The sequence below is a fragment of the Urocitellus parryii genome, chromosome 5 (assembly GCF_045843805.1).
Source record: "Urocitellus parryii isolate mUroPar1 chromosome 5, mUroPar1.hap1, whole genome shotgun sequence".
Taxonomy (NCBI): domain Eukaryota; kingdom Metazoa; phylum Chordata; class Mammalia; order Rodentia; family Sciuridae; genus Urocitellus; species Urocitellus parryii.
In genome coordinates, this window is record NC_135535.1 from 119,531,878 (window position 1) to 119,543,763 (window position 11,886).

At 41.9% G+C, this 11,886-nt stretch overlaps 1 protein-coding gene across 1 annotated transcript in view; it reads right to left on the reverse strand.

Moving 5' to 3' along the window:
- The window catches only part of Ada2 (adenosine deaminase 2), a 29,725-nt gene extending 18,090 nt beyond the window's left edge, over positions 1 to 11,635 (reverse strand). The window contains exons 1-3 of the mRNA XM_026413880.1: positions 11,314 to 11,635; positions 8,578 to 8,803; positions 6,214 to 6,424 (exon numbers count right to left, since the gene is read on the reverse strand). Of these exons, the coding sequence (XP_026269665.1) occupies positions 6,214 to 6,424; positions 8,578 to 8,803; positions 11,314 to 11,635 (759 nt within the window). The remainder of the gene's footprint in view (positions 1 to 6,213; positions 6,425 to 8,577; positions 8,804 to 11,313) is intronic.
- Between the last annotated feature and the right edge of the window lie 251 nt (positions 11,636 to 11,886).

Genomic DNA, 11,886 nt, shown 5'->3' on the forward strand with positions numbered 1-11,886 from the left:
AGAGAAAATGAAGGACCTAGATGGAGAGGAGACCCTGCAAGGAGAGAGGAGAGTTTCCAAGCATGGGAATCAACTCTTCTTTGAAGTGCAGTTTCTTCCATATACCTAGGCCAGCCCCAATGCCAATTCATCTCTCAGAATTTCTTTCTTTCTTTCTTTCTTTTTTTCTTTTTCTTTTTTTTTTTTTTTTTGGCTCTTTTTAGGCAGTACTAGGGATTGAACCCAGGGCTTTATGCAAGCTAGACAAATGCTCTACCCCAGTAGAGTTACGTTCCCAGCCTTTTTTATTTTATTTTGAGACAAGCTCTTCCTAAATTGCCCAGGTTGGTTTTGAACCTTGTGATTCTCATGCCTCAGACTCCCAAGTCACTGGGCTTATAGGCATATGTCACCAGAAATCCTTTTCTTGAGAAGATGAATCAACCCCAGAGAATTATTTTTGCTCAGTGCTCTGGTGCATACCTGTAATCCTAGTGATTCCGGAGACTGAGGCAGGAGGTTTGCAAGTCCAAGACCAGCTTTGGCAACATAGTGAAACCCTGTATTAAAAACTTAAAAAATGGGGCTGGGAATGTAGTAGCTCAGTGGTAGAGAGCCCTCAGTTCAGTCCCCAGTACTAAAAAAAAAAAAAAAAAAAAAAAAAGCATTATTTGTGCCTGGTTCTTATCTACTCTGCTCATAAGCCCAGTGAAAAAAGTCAAAGGTAAGATGCTCCTCTCACTTTTCAAGAATTCAGAAATAGAACTCAGTGGTAGAGCACTTAAATAATATATGCCAGGCCACAGGTTCAATCCCTAGTATCACAAAAACAAACAAAAACCAGGAAGTCTCAAAACAAATAAAAATCTGCATCCAGAGAATAGAACTATAAAACAAACAAGAGACCCAAGTAGGGAGAAGGGACTCTCCAGAGCTCACCTTCCTCAAACCTTACTGAGGACATCAACAAATCAAAAGAAAAGGAGAAGTCAACCCAGGATGCACATAAAAATGAAAATTGAGACTTAATTAATTAAATAATTGCCTCCAATTAAGGGAAAGGGAGATGGGACCCTCAAATTCCAATAACTGACCAACCAAGGTATCCTTCAATAGATGAATGGATAAAGAATTTGTGGTATGTATATTCAATGGAATATTACTCAGTTTTAAAGAAGAAGAATATCATAATCCTAAGCAAAATAAGCCAATCCCCAAAAACCAAAGGCCAAATGTTTTCTCTAATATGGGGATGCTAATTCACAATGGGGGGAGACACTAAAGAAGAATAGCATTACCTTAGATTAGGTAGAGGAAGTGAAGGAGAAGGGAGGGGATGTGGGAATAGGAAGGATAGTAGAACGAAATAGACATTATTACTTTATGTATATATGTGACTGCATGACCAATATGATTCTACAACATGTACACTCAGAAAAATGAGAAATTATATCCCATCTATGTATGATATATCAAAGTATATAAATGTATTTTACTGTCATGTATAACTAATTAAAACATTTTAAAAATTCCAACCACTGGTTCTTGGGGGCAGGTGTATCCTTCACTGTCTAGTGTCCTAGAACACTAACTCAAAATGGGATAAAAGTCAATTTATGAACCCTAATCATATCTTTTAAAAAACAAACAATACAAGCCGGGTGTGGTGCCTCACACCTGTAAACCTAGCAGCTCGGGAGGCTGAGGCAGGAGTATCAGGAGTTCAAAGTCAGCCTCAGCAATAGTGAGGCATTTAGCAATTCAGTGAGACTCTTCTCTAAATAAAATACAAAAAATAGGGCCAGGGATGTGGCTCTGTGGTTAAGTGCCCCCAAGTTCAATCCCTGGTACCAAAAAAAAAAAAAAGAAGAAGAAGAAAAAAGAAATAATAAACATCAGCCACTGAACATTACAGTGTTTCTATAAATGCTTGTTTCATTTTATATATGTATATGGATACATGCAAATACAATGTACTAGTCAATTTATGTAATTCCAGGGGCTCAAGAGGCTGATGAAGGAGGCATCAAGGTCAACCTGGGCAATTTAGCGGGACCCTGGTTCAAAAGTAAAAACAAAAACAAACAAACAACAACAACCAAAAAAAAAAAAAAAAAAAACTGTGGTGCATGCCTGTAATCCCACCCAGAGGTGGGGCAGGAGGATTGCAAATTCAAAGCCAGGCTCAGCAATTTAGCAAAGCCCTAAGCAATTTAGTGAGAAAAAAAAAAAAAAAGGGCTGGGGATATGGCTCAGTGGTTAAGTACCCCAGGTTCCATCACCGATACCAAAAAAAGAAAAGAAGTAGTACTGGGGATATAGCTTAGTGGTAAAGCATGCTGGGTTCAATCCTTAGTTAAAAAATAATAATAATAATAAAAATAATTCAAATTATTGTAGTAGTTATTCCCCCCTAGGAAAAAGGTTCATCAGATTTCTTTTTAAACTTTAAGAACACTGTTATTGAATCCCTTAAACTCTCAGAACCCAGTGACAGGGCTCTGACTATAATTTTGGCTTTAAGGAGAGGATTTCCTGATTAGGAAGCATAAATGTGTGGTCTGCTTGACAGTTTTCTCTGAAAACAGCATTCTGATTTCTTATTTATACATCCATCTCTTATGAATTTGGTCCACATGAATCAGGCCTCTGGAGCCCTGTGACTTCTGGGTACACTTACCATAAAATTTCTGAGCCTAACTAGTCCATAGAATGTGGTAACAAAACCACAATACTGCCACCCTGTGGACCCTTCCATGAGCTCAAAGAACAGTCACCAAGGCTTTGAATGAAAAAGCATACTACTTTGGATACAACCCAGAGGAGACTTGGGGTGTGGGTATAGCTGAGTGGTAGAGCACTTTCTAGCATACATCAGGTCCTGGGTTCAATTCCTGGCACCTCAAAATTAATGATGATAGAGAGGAGACTCTATCCAAAGATCACTTTCCCTAAGCCTCCGAAATCCTTTAAAACCAGCTCAACTCTGAGTCTATCAGCTAGAACTGTCAGGAATCCTGCCCATGCCAACACCCTATTTCTCCTGCCCCCACAAATCCTCAGGAAAGTTCTCTTCACTATACTCACCAACAGAATTTTCCTAGTGGTATTTGCTTACTTAGGGCTGCTCTCCTCAACTTGGAATGTCAGCTTCCCCCAGCTCAGGTCTATAATTCTAAGGTCTGAAATTCAGATATCTCACATACCCGAAATCTCAGTCATCTTTTGCTTCTGGACAAAATGCAAGACTCTAAAGGCAGACTTTTTAGTGTGGGCTTCTACAGAATCTTGTCTCCAACCTGGGTTGGCCCTCAGCATCTCCAGGGAATCTTATTTATGTTAACAATCTGGGATCAGTAACTCATCCTGTCTCCCAGCATCCATCATTCTCCCCTTCCTGCCCTTCTTCATCCAGTGGATGTGCCTACCACACCCATGATAAAAACACAGGACAGACAGAGAAGGGTCTTCTCCCTCAGCAAGCCCTCCAATTCCTCTAATGCCTGCATCTATCCCACACCAGCCTTTCAAGTCTTCCAGATCTTTCTCTGATTCAAGGACAGTCTCACTCCTTGGGAACTGGGGCAACCTCTTCTTTTGTCCCCCTGGGTACATTACAGCTCTTACTTTCTTCCTCACATGATGTTTTGGTTTTGGTGCTGGGGATCAAGTCCAGGGCACACAAATTATATTGTTAAATTGTGTGCATATACAGATACATAACCATGAATCCCACCATTATGTAGGACTATAATGTACCAATTAAAAAATATGGGGAAAAATATCCAGGGCACATGCTAGTCTCATGTTCTACCACTAAGTCACATCCCCAGCTCTTTCTCACTTCTATTTTTAACTTCTCCAGGCTTCTTCCCTCAGTGTGCAAAGTCTCTTTCACCCTAAATAGAAATCTCTTGGATTCTGTGTTCCTGTCTAGCTACCTCAACTTTCTTTCTCTCAAATCACAGTCACATAGTCATGGTATTTAATCAACCAAATCTGGCTCCAACTTATCACCTGCATTTCATTTTTTCCACTCCCAGATATTGGCTTTTCTTACCACATCATTGAAACGGCTCAATGATCTGCTGATTTCCAAATCCAATGGACTCTTTTCTGTTTGTTTGCTTACAGTATTAGGGATTGAACCCAGGGGCACTCCATCACAGAGCTACATCCCCAGGCCTTGTTATTTTTTGTTTTGAGACAAGAGCTCTCCAAGTTGCTCAGCCTGGCTTTAAACTTGTGATCTTCCTTCCCCAGCCTCCTGAGTTGCTGGGATTACAGACAGGCTCTACCACACCTGGCTCCCAGTCTTATTTTCAATGAGTACCCCTAGGTTCTTATAACATAGTCATGACAAGCTCCTTATACTTCCAAATAGACTCCAAATAAATGTCAATGGAATCTATACCTTTGTTATTTGTTTTGCTTTTATGGTGTTGGGGATAGAACCCAGGGCCTTGAACGTGCTAGGCAAGCGCTCTGCCATTGAGCTACAGTTCCAACCCTATACCCACTGGTAGAATCCCTTCCCTACATTTACCCTTCAGCTCAGGGGACCCATCCTCACCTTCCAGAATACACTAGAGCTTTCTCCTTCCTCTATAACGCACATTTGGTCTTTTCTCCCTTCCCACCAGGTAATACTATTTCTTTCTTTGTCTCCTCTCCATACTCTATAAGTGGATATTTACATCTGCAAGAATAGCTAATAAGGGCTAGGGCTGGGACTCAATGGTAGAGTGCTCACATGGCATGCGTGAGGCACTGGGTTCAATACTCAGTACCACATAAAAATAAAAGTATTGTGTCCACCTACAACTTATATATATACTGATAAATTCACAATATCTACAAGAATATCTGCTCCTTTATGTGGGCCTCCCACCCAGAAACTGTTGTTCTTAAGAGCATGTGACTACCCTATACATATGCCTTTTTACACCTGGCACCAAGCACAATCCCTGATACTGAGCAAGGTTGAGATAAATGAATATACTATGAATTGTCACAATACCTGTATTTTATTTATTTTCATTCAGTGCTGAGGATACAACCTAGGGCTTCACGTGTGCTAGGTAAGCACTCTATCACAGAGTTACAACCCCAGCTAGTAAATATATTCTGAATTGTGAGAGGTTCTCATACATGCCAAGGAGTTGAACATTTAGCCCACCAACACTGGGAGTCATACACACAAAAAACATATTTCAGGGAGATTAAAGAAGTTAGGAGCTAAAGGTGTAGCTCGCAGTGGTAAAGCATGTGCTTAGCAGTGCATGACACTGGGTTCAACATTTAGCACCAGAGAGAGAAAGAAGGTTGGATGCAGAATGATTTTAGGGGAAACCAGGGAGGATATAGCTATAATGGGACAGTCAAGAAACAAGATAGTGCTGAGCATGATTGTGCTTGTTACTCCAGCAACTCGGGAGACTGAGGCAGGTGGATCACAAGTTCAAGACCAGCCTCAGCAACTTAGCAAGACCCTTTCTCAAAAACAAAAAGGCTGAGGATGTAGCTTGCTGGTAAGTGGCCCTGGTCAATCCACAGTACTAAAAAAAAAAAAAAAGTAAACATGTTGCTTGGCATAGTGGCTCATGCCTCTAGCAACTCAGGAGGCTGAGACAGGAGGATTACAAATTCAAGGCCAGTCTGGGCAACTTAGAAAGAACTTGTCTTGTAATAAAAGCTAAAAAGAGCTGGGGATATAGTTTAATAGTTAGAAGACCTCTAGGTTTATTCCCTAGCACCCCACCTCCCACCCAATGTAACCACACTCCACAAAAAGGGTCCCACAGGGACTTACCCATTCCTAATATCACATGTATCAGATTTATCAACTGTCCCCATACCAAGAGCATCATCCCTCCTAAGGGACTATATTTGGATACGTAATGGACCAGAACAAGAAAGATACAAGTGCATGAGCACTGCTCAGATGCCAAGACCAGGGATCCCAAGACCCCAGAAGGCATTGAATATCATGGTAGAAGTGAGATGTGGGGAGTTATGAGAAAAGGGAGGTAAAAGGACAGAGACAATTCTGGTCACCATTTTTCTGGGGCTAGCCCAGTCCATTTTGCTCTTCCTTGAGCACAATTGTCCCTGGAAAGGACATATCCCTTTGCAACAGAGATCTGGGTTATACATTCATAAGCAGTCAGTCTCCCACCAGGCAAGATCTGAGGGTCAAGGCAAAGACAAGAAAGAGGAGAGAATTGGGCTCACCGGCCATAACATGGTTCTGATCTCCAAGAAGAACACATTATCCGCGTGGAACTCCTTCAGCCCCTGGAAGATATAATCCTTGAACACTGGAGCATGACGGACAAGGCCAGAGATGGAGAGAAAGATGTTTTGAAACTTTGTCCGAAGGGAATCTTCATTGGGATAAATCTTCTCGGGGTTCTTGGTCACCATAGTGAAAGCCCTCAGCAAGCTACAGGATAAAGAAGGGGAAATAAAAGTTGGGATATAGCACTTGGCTAGCATGCACAAAACCCTAGGTACCATTACTAACACTGCAAAAAAGAAAAAGAAGAGGAGTTAAGGAAGATTCAGTCCATCGAGTCCAAGAATAAACCAGGATACACCCTAGTGAGCAGAGACCTGGAACAGGCAAAGGGAAGCATCTGGGGGTTTTGTTTTTGTTTTTGCAGTTCTGGAAATTAAACCTAGGGCTTCATACATGCTAGGCGAACACTACCACTGAGCTACATTCCAGTCCTTTTTATTTTATTTTAAGATAAAGTCTTCCTAAATTGCTGAAGTTGATCTCAAATTTGCAATTCTCCTCAGCCTCCTGAGTAGCTAGGATTACAGGCATGTACTACAATGCCTGGTCTTTCTGATATAAGCCCAGGTCCAGTGAAGAGGTAATTGGTTGCTTACTCTAAGTTCAAGATGGAGTGCACACTAGCAAGACTTTCCTGTTCTTCCACATATTTGGCCAACCTGACCCCATTTTATCCACATCTTAGACCAAGCTCTCTTTGTGTGTGTGTGTGTGGGGGGGGGGCAGGTTATATCATGAAATGAATTGTGTCCCCACTGTGAGAAATACAAAATCCAGTGGTCCATTTTCAGAATACACTTATTTAGCCTTAGATATAAAATTGGGATATAAGAACAGCAGCTGGAAGGGAAATAGAACTGAATGGAAAGTTATATGCAGCTAACTCACACAATAGTACCATAGCCCATGCATGTGGCAGATCCAAAGTCCAAGCACTTGAACTGCCCTTTGACAAACAGGAAGTGGGGGAGGGGTTGCCCAACCATCAAAAATAGAAATCTCTTGGGGCTGGGGATGTGGTTCAAGCGGTAGCACGATTACCTGGCATGCGTGCGGCCAGGGTTCAATCCTCAGCACCACATACAAAGATGTTGTATCCGCCGAAAACTAAAAAATAAATACTAAAATTCCCTCTCTCTCTCTCTCTCTCTCTTTAAAAAAAAAATAGAAATCTCTCTGTTAAGAAATAGTAACTTAGGTCAAGAAGTAAGAGCTCCACATATGTCAAAATATTCCTGCCCCAAGAATATTTTCCCACAAGGAAACAAAAGGGAGGTGGGACCAATCAAAGGTATATTTCTCTAAATAACCTAATAGGAGACAGTAAAACCTAGGTGACATTTGGGAAGATGGTATACCCCAGAGTACTCAGCCAATGAGGAACCAGGGGAAGGACCTCATGCTCTATAGGATACAATGCTGATGGTAACTGCTTTGGGTGCACCAGACACCCAATCTTGCAAGACCATCACTAAAGCCTTGCTGTTTTGGCTGTACCTTGTGTCTCTATTCTTTGGGTTTGGACAAGTGAGTGTATTTGTCACACCACTCCCTCAAGTGCACATATTGAAGTCCTAACCTTCAGTGTGACTATATTTAGAGGAAGGTCTATTTATTTATTTATTGGTACTGGGGGTTGAACCTAGGCGTGCTTAACCACTGAGCCACATCCTCAGCCCTTTTTATTTTTTATTTTTTGAATTTTGAGACAGGGTCTCATTAAGTTGCTTAAGACCTCACTAAATTGCTGAGACTGGCTTTGAACTTGCAACCCTCCAGTTTCAGCCTCCGGAGCCGCTGGGATTACAGGTGTGTGTCATCATGCCCAGTCAAAATGGTCCTTTTAAGGAGGTAATTGAGGTTAACTGAAGTTGTGAGGGTAGGAACCTGATCCAATAGGACTGATGTCCTTATGAAAAAGAGGAGGAGATATCACAGATGTGCATTCCCAGAGGAAAGGTCACATGAGGATAGAGAGAAAAGGCAACCACCTGCACACCTATTAGAGAGGCCTCAGGAGAAACTAACCCTGTGTGCACCTTGACCTTGGACTCCAGGCTCTCCATAACTGTGAGATAGTACTTTTTTTTTTCTTTCTTTTGTGTGTGTATGTGTGTACTGGGGATTGAACCCAGGGCCTTGTGCATGCAAGGCAAGCATTCTACCAACTGAGCTATATCCCCAGCCCTCTGAGCTCAGGTTTTTATGCATGGGTGGTACCAAGGATTTCATAACTACAGACTGCTCATTGCCTAGGATAGGTCTGTGTGACACATGCTTTCTGAACCACCACTCACCTTTTATCAAACTCAACGATGTCCTTTAGCTTTTTTCTGTGATCCTCCAGCAAAACCCAGTTTGAACATTCTCTTGCCTTAAGGTTTTGGGGAGCTGACTGAGCAAATCTGAACTGCAGAATCCCCTCTGGGGTGATACAGAAATAGCAGTGAGGCCTGTAGGTGACGTTTTTTACCAGCCACTCCATACTCGCCATCCCAAATTCATGGAGGTGTAAGGCAGCCCCTGGAAAGGGAAGAACAGAGAAGGGACAAAGGAGGTGAAGTCCAGATACTAGGGATTAGGAGACTGTAAAGGCAGGGTAGAAGGACAAGAAGAAGTGTGAAGCATGTGAATTTCTGTCTTTCTGGCCAAATTCCTCAGACTCGAATGTAATGTACCTTTCCTGTTCCCATTCCAAGACCTCTCTGTCCTACTTCTTGCCTTTGTCTTCTCAGGAGGGCCACAGTTTTCTTTGCTATGAGTGGTGCTTCACACTCAGCACGGTGGTGCAGGCCCATAATCCCAGCTACTCAGGAGGCTGAGGCAGGAAGATTGCAAGTCTGCGACCAGCCTGAGAAACTTAATGAGACGCTGTCTCAAAATAAAAAATTAAAAGGGCTGGGGATGTAGCTTAATGGTTCAGCGCTTCCTGGGAAGTCTGAGGCCTTGGTTCCATCTCCCACATCATAAAAAAAAAAAAAAGTGGGGCTTCCTTGGTTTCCTCCTTCACTAGTTAGATGTCATGGGTGGTCTCATTCAACAGAGGCAGCTTGGTAGGGTGGGAGGGTATCAGGCATCAGACTTGGAATCAGAAGACGGGTTCAAGTTGGGTCTCTGTCAGCTTTTCTTTCTCAGTTGAAGCCTGAGAGTGATTTGAGACCTTGTTACTCAACACCTCAAGAAGGGATATAATGGAATTGAACATCAGGAACCCAGACCTGTTTCCAGACTTGTCCTTGATTCTCATGTCCTGATCCCCAACCCCTCTCCCTGCACTGATATTTCAATCATTGCTCTGGGCCACTATCTGTGCGGCTTCTGGCCTGCAGGCTTTACCATTTGAGACCTTACATTTGTCCTTCAGACCAAACATCAGTTTTACTCTGGTGTTCCTCAAGAAATACTACATACTGTCCCTGTTCTCTTTGCTCCATCTAGCACCTGATCCCAATATTAGCCTCTCAGCAGGTGTCCCAGCCCTGTGAGCTCTGGTATGACACCCTCTCTAACCCTTACATTCCCCACAAGCTGGGGATGCTACTTTATTGACTTCAGTAATTATTGTTATTTGAGATGGGGGTCTCACTATGTTGCAAAGACTGGCCTCAAATTCCTGGGTTCAAGGTACAGACCTATAATCCCAGTGGTTCAGGAGCCTGAGACAGGAGGACCACGAGTTCAAAGCCAGTCTCAGCAACTTAGCAATGCCCTAAACAACTCAGTGAGACCTGTCTCTAAATAAAATACAAAAAAGGACTGGAGATGTGGCTCAGTGGCTGAGTGCTCCTGGGTTCAATCCCTGGTACCAAAAACAAAACAAAACAAAAAAAACCAAAACCCCTCTCTTTATAGCATTTAAAAAAGAGGTATAGGAAAGTCCTCATAAGCTGGAAGAAGCTATTTTGTTTTTTTGGTTTTTGTTTGTTTGTTTGTTTGTTTGTTTGGGGGAGTTTTTGTTTTGTTTTATTTTGTTTTGAAGGTGCTGGGGATTCAAACCAGGGCCTCCTGCATGCTAGGAAAGCATTATACCACTGAGGAACATCTCCATTCCAACCAGTAGCTAAATAGTTATTTAGATGTGCAAACTTAAAATTATTTTTCTTTTTTTTTCTTAATTTGTAATATGATTGTATTGATTGATTGATTAATTGAATTAAAAAAATAAATGACAGTGGAATACATTACAATTCTTATTACATGTATACAGCACAATTTTTCATATCTCTGGTTGTATATAAAGTATGTTGACACCAGTTCTTGTCCTCATATATTTACTTTGGATAATAATGTCTATCACAGTCCACCATCCTTGCTAATCCCCTGCCCCCTCCCTTTCCCTCCCACCTCTCTTCCCTATCTAGAATTCATCTATTCCTCCCATGCTCCCCCTCCCTACCCCACTATGAGTTAGCCTCCTTATAACAGAGAAAACATTTGACATTTGTTTTTTGGGGATTGCCTAACTTCACTTAACATTATCTTCTCCAACACCATCCATTTACCTGCAAATGCCATGATTTTGTTCTCTTTTTTAAAAATGATTTTTCTTATCATAGGAAGGTGTTACACTACTCCAGGATGCTGTATCATATTGCATCCTATGAATATCCCAGCCTACTCTGAGGCTGAGTCCCCTAGGAAGCAAAGTTTTGATTTCAAGGATGAACCAATAACCACCATTGAATCCTTGCTTCTTAGGTTGGCAATAAAAGCAAAGAGAACTGTAGTTGCTACTCCATTTAGGATAATGACAACTTCCATGATAGTGACAATTCCAATTTTAGTTTCTTCTCACGTCCCAGCACCCCAAAACTATCCCTCTCCAAATTTTACCTTTTTTATTTTTTTTCAGTTGTAGATGGACAGGATATCTTTCTTTCTTTCTTTCTTTCTTTCTTTCTTTCTTTCTTTCTTTATTTATTTATTTATTTATTTTTATATAGTGCTGAGGGTCGAACCCAGTGTCTCACACATTCGAGGCAAACAATCTATCATCTATCGCTGAGCTACAGCCCCAGCCCTCCAAACTTTACCTTTAGGCATCTTCTTTATTACATGAAACACCCGGCTGTCCTCAATGAGATGCTTGGCCTTGAAGAAGTGCATACTGGGCGGAAACTGGTGAGTCTCCATGGCCTCCATGATCTCCCTCTTTTTGATGGCCATGAGGTTCCTATTGGCCTTCTTCTCTTGGCCATTCATCAGCACCTCTGACCCAAATCGCATTCTCTTCTCTTTCACTAATAGCTGACTTCGTGCTTCATCCATAAATATGTTAGACCTGACAAAGGATATTTCCACAGCCAAAACCAGGGCGAGCAGCGCTGGCCACCCAGATGAATCACCCACCAGCATTGGGAGGCCTGGAAGAGGAACTGCTCCGAGGACGTTCAATAGGACTACAAAGGGAAATAAGCAAATGAAGATCTGCAAATCTAAAGATCCAACTCTATGTTCAAGGCCCTGGGTTCCATCCCTAGCTTCCTAAATAAAAAAATAAATGTTGAACTCTGATTTTCCTTTTCCCACCCATTCTCAGATTACCCAGAGGTAGGATATTGACTAATTCTTCTCTGAGACCCCAGAAGAAAAAGACCTCTAGATAC